Source organism: Monomorium pharaonis, chromosome 4 (assembly GCF_013373865.1).
Source record: "Monomorium pharaonis isolate MP-MQ-018 chromosome 4, ASM1337386v2, whole genome shotgun sequence".
In the NCBI taxonomy this organism is placed as follows: Eukaryota; Metazoa; Arthropoda; class Insecta; order Hymenoptera; family Formicidae; genus Monomorium; species Monomorium pharaonis.
In genome coordinates, this window is record NC_050470.1 from 2,920,578 (window position 1) to 2,940,158 (window position 19,581).

A 19,581-nucleotide genomic window follows, 5' to 3' on the forward strand; every position below is an offset into this window, starting at 1 on the left:
TTCGATTTCCAATTATCGTTAATATTGCCTTCGGCAATTCGAGTTGTTTCCGAAATCCTCTCGTGGTTCAACTGCGGACAATTCCGCATCCCAGCACTGAATAAAAAGAGTCTTGTTGAATTAATTGGAAAAGAAAGGAATTTTTTTCAGCGAGGAAATCCATGCAGATGCGCGCCTTGAGACACAATCGCGGCGTTTCCGCGGTCATAAATTGTGTTGTACCGCGGGAGAACGATGGCAATTATCGGTGAACAAATCGTTCACTTCCTACGTGTCTGCCTTAAGACGACGCGAACCGATACTCGCTATTACTCACTACGCTGTTACGTTGCATTCAACGGTTTGTCGGTTAGTTGGTTTTGCAAAGTGCCATATTTCGCGTGTCGGAAATTATCCCAGTGGCTTAATCGACAAGCGACAAATAGTAGTTTAGATTTGGCGAATCGTTCAACATTACATTTCTTTGACGTATCGGCGACGATGGCGAATGATAATTGCGGCGCGGAGATGAGAGATGAAAAATCAGAGGGGCGACAAATCGGACGCGGGCATTTCCGTTGACGAGCGTAGAGGAAACGTCGGTACGTAGGAAACTTTTGCTAGGAGGCCGTTTATTTACGCCGACCATTTTGCGGCGACGCGCCGCCATCTTGTTTTTACAACCACTTCGCGGGCAGGCCCTTGCTACGATCTTCAGCGGTGGCGAGCAAATCTCACGGTATATGAATTCCAATGTCTTGAATTCCAAGCTTGTTATGTTGAAAAAAACTATTATTAAAATTATTCATTTATGTTATTGACTTTGTCACCGAATTTCGCACTTTAATCCTTAATTTTTGTGAGCAATTTGCAATTTCTAGTTGTCCCGCTCAAGACGGCTCCTTTGCATGCTTTGATTTATAGCACTTATTTTTTTTTTAATCTGGAAATTCTTTTACTCCCGTACCATTTCCTATTCAGTAGAAAATGGTATAGGTAATAGAAATCCTGATAAACGAAAAAGAACGTAGGTGCTTAATACTTTTGTTCAAGGCTTCATAATTGACATTTTAATGTTTGAAGCATTTTTAATTTTTTATTCTCAAATAATATAGAGAATAATCTGAGATATATTATTCATTGTTTCTGTCATTTCCCTCTTATCTTTTCCACTTTGAGGGAATGAATAAAGAAGTCATCCCTCGACACTTTATATCTTTAAAATCGCATTGAAACTACAGAAATTTTCTGCAGAAGTATCGTCTCGGCAACGGGGAGTCGTTGACGTCAAGTTAAACGCCTCGACCGCAAAGATTTGTCGGCCGTAGTATCCCGACCGAAATTGCGCGGTGAAACGGCCTCCGCGCGCGATGTCGGGAGTCGCTTTAACCGTCCGGCAAATCGCGACGACCTGAACTGTCGTTAAACACGCTAACGACTACGGTAACCGGGCTGCCTGTACGACGACAATACCGCTGGACACGAAAGCGCGATCGAGCACGAACCAATTTCGCGTAGACGAATCGAACGGTCCGCCCAGGCAAACAAAGCCCAGGCCGTCGTCTCGCGACTCATTTGAGCACACGAATTATACGTCCATTGAGAAATATACATCACACCTTAATCCACCGGTTTCCGGCAGGATAACGAGGCAAGTTTCTGCTTCCGGATTCAGATTGCGACGCGGGCGAGCTCACGTTTACATGTCAAATCGGAAACAAGCGGCGCCTTCGACGCGGTTAATTAACAGAAATTGAGAGTGTTATCGTCAAACGCTGAGTTACTGCTGACATCCGGAGGGAGGGGAGGGGGGGCTAATTGGTTTTACGAGGCGACCATTCTCTCTCTCTCTCTCTCTCTCTCTCTTTCTCACTCGATACCTTGAATGTTTTGATCACTTCATCGTCTTCATTTCTCGTAATAAATGTCAATTAATTGTTTGCTACCAATCGCATATACATTGCTTAGTAATGGACAACGTTATTCGAAATGTGGGGAAAGAAATGCTTTTGTCATGCCATCTACTGAGGGCATAAAAATAGTGAAATAATAGTTTGGTTGGGATAATCGGATTGTGTAGGTAAACGGCGACTCTGCGGCCGACAGAGAATCACGAAGAGGACCCACTTTTGACGCCCATGTAACAAAAAAGTCAAAACCATTTGACTTTTCCGTTCGTTCTGGTCGAAAAGAACTTGCGCTCAACATTAAATGTAGAACAAGAATACCGGACGATAGAGACTGTGCGAATTACGAAAGTTGATGGCATAATGGACGACGATCGACATTCGCCGTGGTAAAAGTTATCAACGCAATACCTTGAAGATATCCTCCACTCGTTACCTCGACACCGAGTAAAAGGCGGGCGGTCTTATACCTACATCCTACTGTTGCCCCTGCTAAAGAGATATGCGCTCGTGTCTCTCTCTTTTTTTTTTTTTAATATAAAAATACCACGGCCGGTGGTATGTCTATTTACGTGTCGAGCGACGCGTCACGTGGATCCGCTTCTATCATCTCGTCCGCTCCATAAGAGCGTGCGGTCTCCGTCAGGTTCCCTTGTATCGCGCGTGTATCCGACCGTTCCGCGAAGGAAGGTAATTACGAGTGGATTACGAGAAAGAGAAAGAATTAAAGAGACAGAGAGAGAGAGAGAATCACATCTTTCGCGGCGACCGCTAGGCTATAGTATACGCCGCGATAATAGAACGAAGTGTAATAACCACCGCGCGATTATATCGTCCTAATAAGCGCAGACGCTGACGCAAGAGAGCTCCTTTTACGCGCGCGCGCGCGCGCGCGCGTGCGTTCTCGACAGAATAAGAATAAGAATCCGAGAGACCGATGTGAGGCCTGTGTGTGTATTACGCGATCGGCCGCGAGAAGAAAGGACCGAAATGAGAGTTACGGATCCGTAATTGTAATCCTTTCACGGCGCTGCTCGCCGCCGCCGCCGCATCGCCGCGCGCATAATTACGCCTGTCAGCGCGCGCAAGACGGTGTGAGAAATCAATCGCGAGCGAGCAAACCCGCGTGCGGTCTCACGTCGTGCATCAACATCATCGCGATATCATTATGGTCGCCGCGCGCATTAACGTGCGCTGCGTGCTCCCCGTAATCCGACGCGGATCGCCGATTAAAATCCGCGGCATGTAAATCAACGTATTTCGACCCGTAGGAATCGCGAGATTAATCGTGCCGCTAATGAATCTGCTAATCGCTCGGAATTCTTTCCGCATTTTTTCCCCTCTTTTCTTTTTACGTTCCTCCGCGACGCTCGCCGCAATCCAATCCCGATTATTTAGGAACTATTAAAGGTCTTATCGTTTTATATATCTACACTATATATATATAGATAGATAGCGTTAATTGCTTTAGGCTCGAGGTATTGCGGTCCGTCCGATACACATTTTGACAGTTTACAGATCGATAAGGAATCGCAAATGGACGCGTAACGAGATTATTATTTGGATCGCCTCGCGATTATCGCGCGACGCGGGGATGTATTTCTGGGACGAGGAGCTGGCGATAAAGGACCGACGGTAAAACGGACGGGGAGGGGTTGAAAAGGAGGGGGCGCGTAATGGGATAATGTTCGCTCGCGATGGCCCTTTTACCCCTTTAACGATGATTCCTCCGGTTTCCAGCAAATTGCGCGGAAGAGGGGCCGACGTGAAGGGAGGGATAATCCCGATCCCCCCCCCCCAAGTATATCGATAAAAAAAATTTGGCCTACAGATCCTGCGACTGCTGTTTCAGGCTACTTTGAACGACGGAAAAATGCGCCACCATCGGAACAGCCGACGCTCGCGTGTATATTTGTATAAATATCACTTAAAGGCACGCGATCCGCCGATCGGGCTCATGCGAGCCAGCTAATGAGAGGGTCGCTGAAGCGTATTACTCGTGTTATTTAGCAGTAAATCAAAGCTGGAAATGTAAACCGTTATATCGCACGCTGGTTATCTAGCCATCATCCATCCCTTCGCTCCGGAATTGCGTTCGAAATGGCTACGTCGGCTCTCTGTTGGCTCCGTTGCAAAAATAAGTGCGGGGCTTGCCGGGCGCATAGACGGCGATATTTTGTTAATTCGCGTGATTGCATCTCCCTCCTCTCGGTCCCCCGATTAATTCGGCGAACAGGCTTGAACTCTCTCTCTCTCTCTCTCTCTCTCTCTCTCTCTCTCTTTCTCGCTCTTTCTACTGGGGCGGTAGCGAGCAATCGCGGGAACAATCGCCGAAGTATAAACGCTAAATTCACCGCGGGGCACGCGGATTTCCTCACTCCGCAGAATCCAATCCATTAGCCGGACCCGAAGTCGCAGAAGTCGAGGGCGGCGATTCGTTTCACCGCGATATCTGGTACACACAGGTTCGCAGCGTATCGTTGCGGCTCCGATCCTCCGCTCCTTTATTGGATCTCGCGAAATTGCCAGCGATGTGCCGTGTGTACTCTCTCATTACGTATGCAAATACACGCACGCACGCACGGGATATTTAGCGTAGTTTCTCGTTATTGTTACTCATGCGCTATTACTACAAGCGAGATAAGCGCACTTAATGACACCGATAGCTGCCTATCGGGAGATAATAGAAGGGCGGAACGGGAGTCGATATCGCGCGGAAGGACGGAGAGTGATGTTTAACGAATATAAATTGCGATGTCGCACAGCCTCGAGGACTCTCCTCGTTCTCTCTATCGAGCTGATAGAGGGACTATCGATGTTGTAACGGATTTGAGTGGGTGGAAAAGACGGATTCGATCATATTGCGACAATTGATTGCGGCGTTAAGTATATTTAAAATAAATTCTCTCAATATGTGAATTGTCCCAACTTACGGTTTTTGAAAAGGTATCTTGTTTATAGCCTTTTCACTTTAAGCGTCTATATAACCGAGAATACCGTAAGCGGACCACGCGCTGACGTAATAGCGACAGAATGTCGCCAGCAGTGTTCGAAACAGTCGCTTATCAATGCTCTTTTTCTTTCTTTTTGTTTCCTGACATATAGTGGCCGGACCGTTTCCGAGGCGGATCGGTCATCCCTATCAGAACCGGACGCCGCCGAAGAGGAAGAAGCCGAGAACGAGCTTCACCAGGATGCAAATCGCGGAGCTGGAAAAGCGCTTTCACAAACAAAAATACCTGGCCTCCGCCGAGCGGGCGGCGCTGGCGAAGTCGCTGAAGATGACGGACGCGCAGGTGAAGACCTGGTTCCAAAACAGGCGGACGAAATGGAGGTGAGCTCTCGCGACACGGTTGAAATAAGAGTATAATCTCTCTCCTCACGGAGTTTACCGATCTCTCCTCCGAGGAGAACGGAAAAGTCAAAATGACGTCAATTTGACACCACATTGGTTAAATTTGCGAGATATGCTCTTTTTTTTCATCAAGGTTTGGTCGGTACAACGTCAAATTAACACGTTACGACTTTCCTGGTTTTTTTTTCCCCTTGAGTCGTCAAGGCACATTGTTGTTCACTGCCGTGGCGAATGAACTTTTCGGGGGAGAAAATACGAGTCGGGAATTGCGCTCTCGGAATGTTAATAGCGGGTTAGCCGCGGCCTGACGCCTATATCTGTAAACGCATTGGCAGTCAAATGTATTGGAGTCTCTTCAAGATAAGGAAGGACGAAAACACGTCATTTAGATAAAAGGGGGCTCGTTCGTAGCGCGGGTCCCCGATACCGGGGGCGTCTTGGCGGCGAGACGAGGCCCTGGCGACATTCTCGAGGATTCTCGTATACAATATGCTTGCCGTACCTCGAATCTCTCCCTCCCTCCCCTCTCTTCTTCTCCTCATTCCCCTTTCCGCGTTCCTTCGTCTCGGGATTTCTAAAATCGTCGCCGTGGAGTCCTTGGGTCGTTCTACGAAACGCCGTGATAAAACGGTAAACTTGCGGAGAAGTTTTCGGAGGGATAACGATAGTTCTGGAACGAGCCACGATCGTTAGATCTTTCCAAGGCTCTGTTTATCCCTCGCATTTCAATTTTCTGTGCTCACTTTACACGCGCGGTGAGTGAGACAGTTTCCTATCAGCGGCTATAACTTGGTTAATTTTGCGAATCGGGCTAAATTCTTTTGCATATCTTTTATACCAAATACTTGCAGTATGAAAAAAGGAAGGAATTGATTTTTTCGACCCGCTAGACTGAAATATTCTGTTAAATAGTGCAACGTGACAAATTATATTACAATTTTAGCGTTCGTTTGTCTATTTGTCACTCCAAGATTTCTTAAAACCGACATAACTATTTCAAACTTTGTACCAAAAGAAAAGGATTTGGTAATAATCAAACTTTGGTAATATAGTATCAATTAATACAATCAAACATTTAGTAATATTTAATAATTATATTAATAATAACCAAATGGTTACTAAATATTTAGTTATATTAATTGAAATTCTATTTCATCAAAGCTTAGTCTATCATTATCTAGGCTCGATTATTATTTTGCCAATCTTTTTTTTAATATTGTATATTTTTACCAATATATACATTCAGTGATCTTAGCTCCACCGATACAAAATATGAGTCAAATTGGTTGTTAACTGTAAAGGAATCAAGCATCAAAATCAATAAAACTTTTTAACAAATTTTTTATAATTTTTTGCTGCACTACTTACATCTATTTTAAAGGGTTCATTAAGGATTAAAATTGGTACCATTTTCGATAAGATTGTATTTTTAATCGTTGCGATCGCCGAAGAAAACTTACTTCGCCGATAGCTTCTAAAAAAAAAACGATCGAACATAAAAAATTCTTTTAATTTTAACGAACTCTATTTACAACGGTATCATCGCGGCGTGTAGCTCAAAACGACGTTGGGCTTAAATATGAACACTTCTAATTGTATTTGCGTTAATTTCGTCTAATTGCAAGTCTCTTGCAGACTTAGTTACAACTATTATTCAATTCTGCGATCCACTTTTAGATATCAAAGTGATTTAAAATTACAGTTCGAAAATGTACTTTTTTTTATTTGTCCATTAAAATGTATATGCAATGGAAATAAATTCCCTCAAATCAACGCTTCTTTTTTAAGAACTCTCAACATTTGCGACTTAACTTTGACGTCTCGCACCAACCGAGGACGTGAATCACGCGCCTAGATTCGATCTACATTCTCCCTGACCGGCCTAAAGTTTCCCGTTACACGTGTCGCACGCGTAACGGGGGCGACCGAAAAGTTTGTTTTTTTTTCTTCGTCGTCGCGAGAGGAGGGCAGAAACGTGAAATTCAATTTGGAATCCGACGACACGCATTATCTGTCTCGGTACGCTCGGAAATGTTATAGCCGTGACAGGTACATTTGTCTAGAATGTTACGACGAGTTAACCTCACGCCGGAGTGACAAGTACATCATTTTTAATTAAAGACGCACGCACGACAGGGTAATCATGCGCGCGATCAATAACGCATCGCCGCGCGCGCACGACAGTCTTTTCCACTTCGAACTTTTTTTTTTCTATGTACGCCGTTATATATTCACAAAGTGGAAATCGAGAGGCGGGAAAGAGGAAAGATCTGGTTTTTCGAAATTTCTGTTTTTCTTTTCCTTCGAGGATTTCGCATTTTACGTGACTTACTGTTTGTTCGCGGTGTGCAAAGTTAAGTTAATCCTTGTGCCTGATACCGCGGTAGCCTATCGCGCCTAATTCTTCGAGCTTTCGAGAGTCTCTAAAACTCAATTGTAAACTATGTTTTTTCTCTTTGATTCACGTCGGACCAGCCGATTACATAAAATTGAGATACTTGATCTCCGTTGATTCGCGAGAAACGGCTCGCAAAGGGATTAAAGGTGCCTGACAAATAAAATTGCAAGGAACTCCGTGAGGGTGGTGGGGTTTAGTCGCGGGTAAGCGCCGCGACGCAAGCCCCTCGCCGTCGTGACGCGGCTTGGTACACGGTCCGGCGTGCAGCTGCGTTTAAAGTAACGAGATGACTGTAGGCAGAGATGAGATAACTCGGCCTCAATAATTCAGGTACCTAACAGCTTAGCCCTGTCCCGTACATAATGTAGTCTCTTCCCTCCCACGTTCCCCCGCACCTCGCGGGCACTCTCCCCCTCCACCCCCCCTTCCCACCCCCGAGGGGGTCGCCTTCTCTCGCTTTGACTGCCAATCCTCCGCGCGCGCCCCCGCGTCACCTCTTTCAGCCCCTGCGCCCCTTCGCCGCCGCCGCCGCCGCCGCCGAGAGCTTCTTGGCTTTTAAACTGTCAAACGCTCGAATCCGTTGGCTGAATCGTTTCGATCTCCGTCGGGCCCCGACCCCACCGATTCATCTCGTTAAACATTCATCGGTTACGGTGTAGGACCAGGCGTTCAAACACGAGTCGCAGACTCGACACGATATATCGCGCGCGGGTGTAATAATGCAGTCGGGGTGGCGCGAGAAGAATCAATCGTGTGCACGTTTTATTGTTTGTCGCGACGCGGGGCGATTAGGGGTTTTGGCGTTCCGACTCTGCTGTCTCGTTTGGAGTTAACGAAACATTCCGCGTTTCACGGAACAGCCGGCCAGCCGAAAAGCGACTCGCCAATAACACGGAGATGAGAGACGCGGCGCAATCCGCAACAGCCGGCCTCTATTAATGAAACGTAAATAACGATAAAAATTACGAGATGCAGCGGGCTAATTGAAGAGAGAAAGGAATCGCGGGAAGTGGAAGCGTGTGTGTTTCATTCGTCGGCGGGCGCGTCGGGGCCTGCGAGCGTGCGCCGAAGTATAAAGATAAGAGTAATGTGTCCCAGGTTGCGAGAGAATACGGTTACGCCGGCCGCAGCGAATAGGGGCGAGGCTGCGTCGGGGGCTGCAAAATGTAATCGGCACGGCGCCGTCAATTATTAATCGCTAACCGCGTTAATTACTTGCAGCGGCGTAGGTGCAGCTGTCACTGCAGCAATGGCGTAGCCGCCGCAACGCGGATCCGGTCCTGTTGGACGGGCGCGGACGGGAGTGAGATTCAATTGCCCTAATAAAAGCTAATAAAAGTGACAACGCGCGTTAAATCTTGCCCGTTTTCTACTTCGTCTCCGCCCTTTTCCTGCCTCCCGCCATTTCGCGGTGAACGCGCGATGAACGGTCCGTGTTGTAATTCAGTTTGGGAATCGTTCGAAAATGCGTACGCGTGGTAGTAATGCGCGACATGGTTAATCCTCCAAAGATCGTATCATCTTTTCAAATTTCTTTACTAAAATGATTTTACGAAGAAAATATATGTCTTGTTCGTGAAGAATCTAACGATACTTTCTTTCGCGTAAATGAAAGGACGCGCCGTATTTGATGATTATTGTTACTTCTATTTTTTTAGTTTTTAAATATATAACTAAATTGTATAAAGAGTTTACTGATCAATTTATTTAAAAAACGCGTGGAAATTGAACGTTGTAAACATGATTGACTACTAAAGAGTTAAAACCTGCAATTACGAAACTAATTGTCGAGATACAGAATTCGAGAGTTTATTTTAAATACAGTGACATAATTTTTTCAAGTGAAAATTCTCGCCGGTGATGCATTACAAAGAGCATTCATCAAAAGCGTAATTGTGTTTAAACTGAAAAAATTTACTGACCTGTTATTAATAATATCGATTTTACTTTTTCCCCCCACTTTACTTCGGTCTTAAAATGTGTGTAAAAATTGACGAAATTGTGATGGAATAATAATATTAAACAGACAATATAATCTTACGTACAATTACAAAATTAATCACTGACAAAGGTTTCCTTTTATTCAAGTTTTCCCTAGAAAATTATAATACTCGAATTCATCGTAAAATAAACTCTCAAATTTTATGTCTGGACAGTTTCGTGACTGTACATAAATAAAAACTTTAGCGTATCGTCAGATTTTATTTTAGAAATCAATCGTATAATCTTTTAACTCATTTGAATGGCGACAAGCGCCGTTTCACGTGAACTCGTTTAAGAGATAAAGCGATTCGTTTTCGGCCGCTCGTTAAGAAGATCAATCTGCCGATAAACAACGGGAATTACAAGCGTCGAGCCGAGCCGAGGGAATCGGAAAGTAAAGTCTTCGAGGAGAGGCGAGCCGTTTGTACCGGGTAGCTCGTTTACTCGTGTATCGGGTGAAGAAAATTACAGGAAGTTGTTGCTCAACTCGCGACCGAAAAAGCCGGCAAAAAGAGGGTCAACGAGATAGTAGTACCTGCGCTGCGATAGGCCGGAACATGATGTAATTCGTGAGGAGGACACGAGCGGTCCGCCGCCGCCGCCGCCACCGGTCTTTAGACGGTTCACGAGCATTGCGCCATCGAGGGAACCAGTTTTAGGAAATTATAACGATCACGGCGCAGGAAAACATTGGGATCAAATCAACCTGAGAGAGTTTACCGCACCCGCCCGGCGCCCGATCGGCCGTCCTGTCACGGAAGCACACGTTGATGAGAAAGACGCGAAGACCGTATATACGTCGAAACCGTCGTGCCTGGGCTAATCCCGAGAGATGAAAACTTTCGGCGATTTAAAAGGAGGGGAGGGAGGGGGGGGGAGGAAGAAAGAAGAAAAAGTTATATACTTTTAACGGGCGGCAGACCGACGACACTCGACTTTAACGATGCGCTCGTGAGACGACGTGGGGTTTCGCCTACGTTAACTCGTCATCCTGGGCGGTCGTCGTGCGCGCAAGCTCTATCGACCTTACCAAACGAGTCGGCCATTTTGCGGCGCCCTTAATAGACTTAACGCTAGAAAACAGACGCTCGTGCGACGAGTCATCCCGCGGCGCAAGGTGGACCCCGCTTCCTGGGGTATAGTGACGAATCGAATTAGCCTTATTACGTCCGTCTTCTGTTTTCCGGCGCCCGAACGACGACCGCCACTCTATTTTCACCGTTCCGCCACCGTTTCCCTCACCGAGCCGCCTGCCGTTTTCTCCCTCGGTGCGGCGCGCGGTTGAGAACTTCGTTTATAACGCCACGATAGTCGATTTAACTGCAGAAGCCAAGAAGTTTCCCTGACAAAACTGCATCCTTACGTAAACTTCCGTAATCGACGACGCGATTTGAGGACTGACGCTCGATCGAGAGGGCGGGGGGGGGGGGGGGAGGATGGGGAGAAAGGTTCTATCAACCGACTGAATGAACGTTGTAGGAGTTGGTTTCAAAGATATCTCGGACTCTGACTACGACTAATCCGGAACGTTCCGCCGCTCGATTCTGTTGCAGGAGGCAAACGGCGGAGGAGAGAGAGGCCGAGAGGCAGGCCGCGAATCGACTGATGCTGTCCCTGCAGGCCGAGGCCCTCGGCAAGGTGGCGTACCCGACGTCGGTGTCCGGGCACCCGGGTAGCGCTCCCAGTTTGGACAGGCAGCAGACGTCGACCACGGGGCTGACACATCCCGGGGTAGGCGCCTCGTGGGCCTCGCCCTACGGACCTCCGCAGCCCCTGGCCGAGCCGATTTGCTGAAGGACGATCCGAGGGATGACTCTCGTCAAGTGAACCGTCGTCTCATTCCACCTCGTCTCCTTCCCCACGTCTAGAATTAGCAGTCGCAGTCAAACCTGCGTCTCCTTGTCCGTTTATTTCTCTTTAAATTCTTTCTTTAAATCGTTTAGATTTAGCGAACGCGAGGGAAGGCGCGTTCATCCACCGATCGTGAGATGATAAGCGAAGGTTTTTCTTCTCTTTTCTTTCACTGGTCCTCTTTTCTTTTTTTTTTTGTAGGATAGTACCGACGGATTGTAGACTACTAGGCTACTCGCCTTCCTTCTGCCTTATGATATTCAGGCGAACCACCGAACACGTACGTCCTAAAGAGCACCGTGAAGAGAAATCGATTGTACATTGCCTTACGCGACATCATACACACACACACACACACACACACACACACACACACACACACACACACACACACACACACACACACACACACACACACACACACACACACACACACACACATACACACACACTCTCTCTCTCTCTCGAGGGCTGTATCACCTACTTAGTCACAGAGCTCGAGATTTTGCCATACAGTTGTCACGATTTGAGCTTAGCAGTTTAACTAGTAGTACAACGCGCTACCATTCGCGCCAGATCGCGCGCGCGCGCGCGCAAGGCGCGATAATCGTCGTCGTGAATTTATCATGTACATGCACGAATACAATCGGGTCGCATTAAAAGCGTCCGTTCCTTCCTTCTCGCGGAGCGGAGGATTTATCCCAATTAGCCGCTATTGACGCGACATTATCGACATGTACGTTTCGCCTCGACCCAACGAAATGGAGATCTCGCGGAGAGATGAGTGCCCTTCTCCAAAAACGTTATTTCCGGATCCCCCCGCGTTGAACGGGCCGGACGTTCGATAATGTCCCCCTCTCGCTCCCCGTGCTGGAGCTACTCGATCTTTCTCGAAGAGAAGAGCTGTATTTAATTTTCCCCGCGTTGACGTCATCGTCGCGCGAGCGAAGACGCGCAGCGGAGCCCGAGATTCGTGTTCACATCCTTATTAAAAAAAACAAAAAACAAAAAAAAATGACCGGGTGAAAGCCTTGAATTCCACGTCGCGGATTGGGGGATGTGACCGATGAGGGTTCTTTCGTTTTCGACCTCTTTCCATTGAATAAAGAAAAGGATCTCTTCGTTAGACGTGAATGCAGGCCTGACGCAGAACAGAGAGTCAACGTGACATATCCGTGTACATACTAGACGCCATAGATTGTAATTAGACATTATAATACTTGTACGATATATGAAATACTTGTATACGCAGAAAAAGCGCTGTCGTGCCAACGTACACACCGACGGCGTATGTTCTCTTTGATTGTTAGATACGTCCTGTACATATATTATTTCATGCGCCCCCCTCCCGCCCCCTCTTCCCGCAACGCGGCAGGATGCAATCAAGATTATATTATATATCCCGGAATACATTATTATTATTATAGATATATAATGCTAAAAAAAAAAGAATTAAATAAACCGTACATACCACACACCACGATCGTCGTCATCGTTGTCATCGTATGATTAGGTATGTTTTAAGTTAAGTCCGGTAATTATTATTATTATAGCGAACGATGTGATGTTATGTAAGTACGTGTAACGTTGTATATACGAGAAAACAATTGAAATGCATATATAAAATGATTTAATTGCTCTCTACTCGTTCCTCGATATCTGACCACATATCCTCCACGAGAGAAATCCGGACTGTTGTGCCGACACGGGTTGTGCGTGGGAAGGGCACGGAATCATCTGCCGATTACGGCAGAAATAATTAGTAACAACGTCAGTAATAATTTCATTAACCTAATGAGCAACGATCCACTCTTTGATTTGTCGGTAATTGAAGATTTTAATGAACCCCTTTTACACAGATATATATCTCGAGCTTCATCGCATCGATTGTAACGAACCTCATTTGACGTAGGAGGAAAATCGCGTCTAAAGCTTAAGAGTACAAAAATTCAAGAGACCCGGAATAATTAAGGAGACTCTCGGTTAAAAATTTAATGAGCTTTGTGGTAATTCCTTCTCGTTATATTTCACAGTTACGGGTTAACGTCTTCATAGACGAAAGTTTTTATAAGACATAGCATATAGTTTATACAGCATAAAATATCTCTGCTACTTTTGCTATAGAAAAATAATTGGAATTCGAATAAACAATTATTGTGGGTGAACATTTTAACGATAACAATATTTTATGTTTTAAATTATTTTTAAACAGATGTGATTTTTTATACATAAATCAATTTTTACAATTATTCGGCATGTGAAAATATTCAGGCAAGGTGGTAACGTAGAAAAATCAATAGCTTCCGAGATATCTCATATTTCATTTAGACATATTCTGATGTGAAATGGATGGAATATTTGATAAAATAAATTTATTTCTTTTTTACGTTCTTACTTTAATACCTTTATATACAATAAAATGAATTCAGATGATGTTATATTTATGCAAATGCAACGATAATTTAGAACGTGCAATTGCTCCTTTCTTTCAAACGCAATCATATACAATTTATTCCATTATTTGGTACAATATCTCTCTGACATATTCTGCAATGAAGTGAAATGAAATATCTCATTAAGTGTAATCATCTTTCGACTTCTTCGTTTTAATATTAATCTTAATTTTTGCACAGAGACGCAGAAATGCATCTGTAGATTCTGCTCTTACCTTTTTAAATGTAATTCTACGTTTTCTTTCACATCAATCAATTCATCTCATTATTTTGTACAATGTCATTCGTACGCGTACGTTTTGCAGGAAATACGCGAAACGATCGGCGCAACGTTTCATTTCCTTCGATGAGATCGGTACACTTTGCAAATTGCGCCGTTTAAGAAATACGAGGAAAGCATCGGAGGAACGGGTTGTCGTAACGAGAACTCATTACTCTGCGCCGCGCAATGCCTACATCTTCTTTGGAAGCTCCGATTTCCGTTATTTTCGTGTCGAAACGACCACCTTGTCACACGCTCGCAATATTTTTGATCTTTCGCATCCGCGCAACAGGCGAGTGGCAGCCAGTTTTCCCATTCCCCCCCCGCCTCCCCCTCCTTTTTTTTCTCCGTCACACCTTTTTCCCCTAACAACGTCCGTCAAAGACGCGAGTCCTTTTTCTCTCCGATCGCCTTAATCGGTGTCTTTTCTCGTGGAATTATCCCGCTTCACCTAGAGCTCCCTGTACCGGATGTGGCTGCGTTTACTGCCTATAATTGCAGAGGAGATGCCGCGCGCCGTCCCGCCCAATTATTTGGAGACAAATACCCGCCGCCACCGGGAACGAAGGTCCCGACCACTTCGTGCAGGACACGTCTCCCCGTGGATCACAACGAATCTACGTGATACGCGGTCTACCTTTCACAGATGCCTCGGCACTAGCCTAAGCTCAACAAGTATTATTCGACGATTTGTGTAATATTTTAGAAATATGCCGAGAGTATTATTTAATTTTTCATACGCTGCTGTCTGGGCTTTACACTGGGAAATTATATCGTTATTTGAGAAATTATTAATACAACTAAACAAAACTAAAAATGAACATCTGAGCAAATAGACCTCAAAGTTGGTATAGTAAAAAAAATATTTACAAGTATATATAAAGATTATTAGATTAAGTCAGATTTGTTTTTCATGGATTTTAAGAAAGAATAGAGAGAAGATAGAGAAAAGATAAGAAATGTACAAATTTTCATGTCCCTAATCATCTAAGCTGATCTTTTATCAGCGTACAGTGCAATCTTGAGTTTCTGAGAAATAAGGGGGTGCCGGTTTCAGAACTAGCTACACCAATATCTCGGCGATCTTTCCTCTAAAGAGTCCACTTGGCGGAAGTATACCCAAAATGTTTCCGCCGTTTAGCGCAGAAATCTGACGAGTGAATCGTTTCCGACAGGTATCCCGAACAGGTACCACACCAACGGCCGAGAGAGGCGCGTCATCGGCGCCCTGTAATCTCGTCTCAAGCGGAGATCTTCCTGCGGTATTTCTAGTTTTTAACGTAGACACACCGCGTTGGCGGCGGGTCCGGGGACGAGGGGAGAGGTGACCAATTACGAGGACTCGGAGTAGTATCAAGACGTCCAGGCGGCTCTATCGAGTCCCACACCCGAAATCCCACAATGCCAGCGAGTCGTTGACCGCAACGTGTCAAGAAGGGAGAAAAGAACCGGACGAATGAAAATTACGGAAAATCCAGTTTTGAGAGCTATGGCCAACGACACGTAAACCGCGTTTTTCTTCTGTCGCGCAGACGCACGGAAGAAACGATTTTTCCTGCGGCGTCTAAAAATTCATTTTACGCTAACGTGCAAATAATTTTGTTGGGCCGTTAAAATGATCATTTAAATTGACTAAGCGCCTATCATATCAGTCCGAATAGTCGGCGGATGTCCAAGTTCGATCTCTGACTCTGAAAACTGTAATTTTTTACAACAAATTTCTCACAGCATTTGAATGGGGAAGAGACATTTTTATTGGCGTCATCGTCATAATAGATGTTTGTGCATTATCATTATTAAATCGATTAGCAATTTATTGTGATAATTACTATTCCCATTTAATTTGGAAACTGTGTTTCAAGAAAAATTTATTCGGCGCTCAATTTGATAAACATAAAAGTAGATATATAAATTCATGCAACAATATCAATACTAAAATACAGACCTCAAATAAGACCTAAAAAAAAAACCTGTAATGAGTTGCGCTTCCACGTATCGATCTGTGTTATTCTCTTGTTATAAGATTTTAGATATTTTGACCGTGTAAGGCACATGAAGCAATTTCTACGGAAAACCTCATCCCCTTCTCTTTCTCTCCTCGTGCTGGAATCAAGCCGCGCGCGGGACAGCATAGAAAGTGCAAATGTCTTCATCGTTTAATATCCCTATACGTTACGTTAACGAAGTGTACTCAGTCGCTCCGTCACGAGTGGAACGTGTAAATAATATGCCATTTTTCGAGAAAATTGTAAGTCCCAGGTGCCGGCGCGCGCGGATTACCGTGTAATCTCGCGAGTCACGCGCAAATCGACGCGGAATTATGCAAATTATTGATGCCGCTTACTACTACTATTACTACTACTGCTGCTACTACTACTACCACTCCGACCGGATCGGCGCGCGATGCGCCACCCTGGAAATTAATCTACGCTCGTGCACACGCTCGGCACGCACACGCCACCCCTCGGCGAGGTGGAAGAAGGGATCATTAGGCACGAATTAAAAACTAATCCGACATTAACTCTTCCGCCGGCTCTGTCTCTACTTTCCGTTTTCTCCTTGAACGTGCGTGAGGCGCGAGTACCTCCTAGCTGCGCGAAGATCGACGCTTATACGGTACACCCCTCCCTCCCCCCCGCCACTCCTTTTCACTTCCCCGATACCTGAAGACGCCTTACGAACGCGGGATTATTCATACATCGTGGTTAATTAGATCCGTATTGCGTTCGCTAATTTCCCGGGAGCACGCGATATCAGCCGCTTTGTCCGGCTATCTGATCCCGAACGCGACGTGGGAACAACGTTGTCTTGCGAGACCCGTTAATAACGCGTCGATCTTCGCGCGATATCGAAGGGCGGAGGATTGGGCGGGTGAGAAGGGGGGGTAGAGGAGGAGGGGAGGTGCGCGAATAAAATTTTCAACGAAATTCGCTCGGAGGAGAGCAGCGGCGTAAGATGAGTCCACAGAGAATATAGAAGCGGTGTTAATAACGTCGTTCCGTTTGATCGCCATTCCCGAGCACGTTACAGCATCCGCGCGTAGCGTGTACAATCGCTTTACCGCGCGCGCGCTGCGTACGCGTACGTATATACATACGACACACGCGGAGGGGCGTTTATAAAATCATGAGCGCGGCGCGCTGCCATATTTATACGGGCGTAGAAAATTTATTGTGATTGCGCTTCTCGCGCGCGAGCGCTTTTTCCACCGTGCCGCAGCCGCCGCCTCAGCGCCGCCGAATGGCGGCTCAATTTCGCGACGCGGGAGCAAACAAGAGTCGCGCTTATGGAAATTGATAGTTCCGATGAAAAATAAATTCGCCAACGCGACGCGCTTGTCGAGGCTTCCGGAGATATTTTCGGGATTATTGTGCGCGCGATAGCGCGCGTTATGGCCGACAATTTCCCGGTAATTTCGAAGTAATGCGAATAGCGTTTTATCCCACGACGAATTCGATTGGATTGATACAAGCGCGCATTAAAAATGTACGTGTCGCATCTGAGTATTGTGAAATATCTAAAAGATGATTACGTTTGAATATTTGTGTAAAGTTTGAGTGCAATTCACTTATAGACGTTATTTTCATTTGACTTTTGGTCATCGATTAAAAACGAAAAGCACATAAAGTTCTAAGAAGTCCTTTTAAATTTCTATAACTGATATAATTGATTCTTAATGCTACTTCAAGTTTAGTACAATTTTTATTGTTAAAATTGTGATAGCTTAAAATAAAATTTAATAAATTTCTTTACAGTGAAATATTAGTTTAGTTCTTGTAAGTAAAAAAATCTATATATAAAAAGAAATTCTCAAAAGAATTTTTCCCAGATTAATATGAGTGCATTTTACTTTTGCACTTAGACTTTAATAATCACCGGCGCTCACTAATAGTCCAATTAAATTTGCTATTAAATCGCCAGTACTTGACTAGGTCGAACTCGGGCAGGTTTTTACTGGCAGAAAAAATGATTTATAAGTGGACATTAAAAAATTACGCTTTCCCGTATACAACCGATGGAAGTACGCGATCGAGCAAAAAAGATGCTTGTTTTAAGGTTGTTTCCCGAGAAAAAAATGAAATAATTGGCCCCGGCGGCCTCTTCCGGCGGGGAAAGTATTCCGGTTCCGTTTCGGGGAACGGCGCAACACCTAGTTGGGTGGTATTTTGATCGGACGCAGGAGGCCGATCAATTTTCATGGCGGTTAAGTGCCCTCGTGCGCGTTTTCTAAAACACAGTGTCGAAGCACCGTTCATTTCCTGCCCGTAAAACGGGTCCCTCCGTGTAGCCTACCTTCCGAGGCAGAGAGTTTCTCTATTTCCGATCGTTTGCGGTTTCGCCGCCGCGGAGAACACGGTCGAGCCGTGTTAAAATCGAAACCGCTCTTTTTTTTTTTTCCATCTCCGGACAGACGCCGCCAGACAGACGGCGATCACGTCTGTTCGTTCCTAGGTCATCGGCGACTCGGAATCGCCTAGGAACGAGCAACGAAGGTCGCCTGGTTCAAGGGGAGAAAAGTACACGTCGTAAATCGTGCAGGAAAGAGGGAGAAAATTGGGACGTAATATTAACCCTTACGGTACAATGTGAGGAAGGGCACCTCAGTGGTCCGGTCATGGGTCATTTCGCGTCCGACCGCTTCTTTTTCATCTATTTAAGACGGGACAAAATATCTCGAAAACTTTATGAGCTTTCAAACTGCTAGAACAAACGTCTGCGCTTCTTTTTGAAGAAAAAAAGAAAATTCAATATAATTTAATATAACGTAATATGATTTAATCATCTTTGTAATATTTCGAAGAACTTTCATCTGTAGAAAGATCGATTGTGGACGTGGGATGTGTCTGATTGGACCTTAAGAAAGGAAATCTCGATATACTTTTATTTTCCGAAGCCTCACGAGTCGTGACCGTCGCAATTAATTTTAATCGCATTTCCAATGTACATGAAGATTATTAAGTAACTCTTACTCTTAATTATTAAGTACTCTTATAAAAATGATCCGTTACTTTTTGTTGAGACTTGAAAATAATTTGACGCGAAAGACTGAATGTATGGTATCTCGGGCGAATTAATATCTCGGTCCCGACGCCCGCAAGACAACGCGATGGTAAACGTTAACGTATCTCCTCGCGGGGTGGAGGTCGGGCGGCGGTGAGGGGAGGGAGGGGAGAGACACGAGCGAAAGTAATAAAAGCACCGAGCGAGCGTGACGCGCCCGAGACGGAAATTGTACTTGTCAAACGCTTTTCCGTCGTTCCACGCTTTTTCGTTTTCAACTACTACACAGCCGCGTCCCGGAATTGCCGCGCTCCCTTGTCGCGCGACAAACGACAGGCGACAGACGACAGCTCGAAAAAGGCGACAGCTCGCTCCTGATCCGGTAGCGAGGC

General features: G+C 45.3%; 1 protein-coding gene across 1 annotated transcript in view; it reads left to right on the forward strand.

Annotated features, from left to right (window-relative positions):
* LOC105836130 (homeobox protein DLX-5) overlaps window positions 1–13,117 on the forward strand; it is a 29,642-nt gene extending 16,525 nt beyond the window's left edge. The window contains exons 2-3 of the mRNA XM_012679956.3: window positions 4,992–5,220; window positions 11,176–13,117. Of these exons, the coding sequence (XP_012535410.1) occupies window positions 4,992–5,220; window positions 11,176–11,416 (470 nt within the window). The 3' untranslated portion in view covers window positions 11,417–13,117. The remainder of the gene's footprint in view (window positions 1–4,991; window positions 5,221–11,175) is intronic.
* Window positions 13,118–19,581: the final 6,464 nt, after the last annotated feature.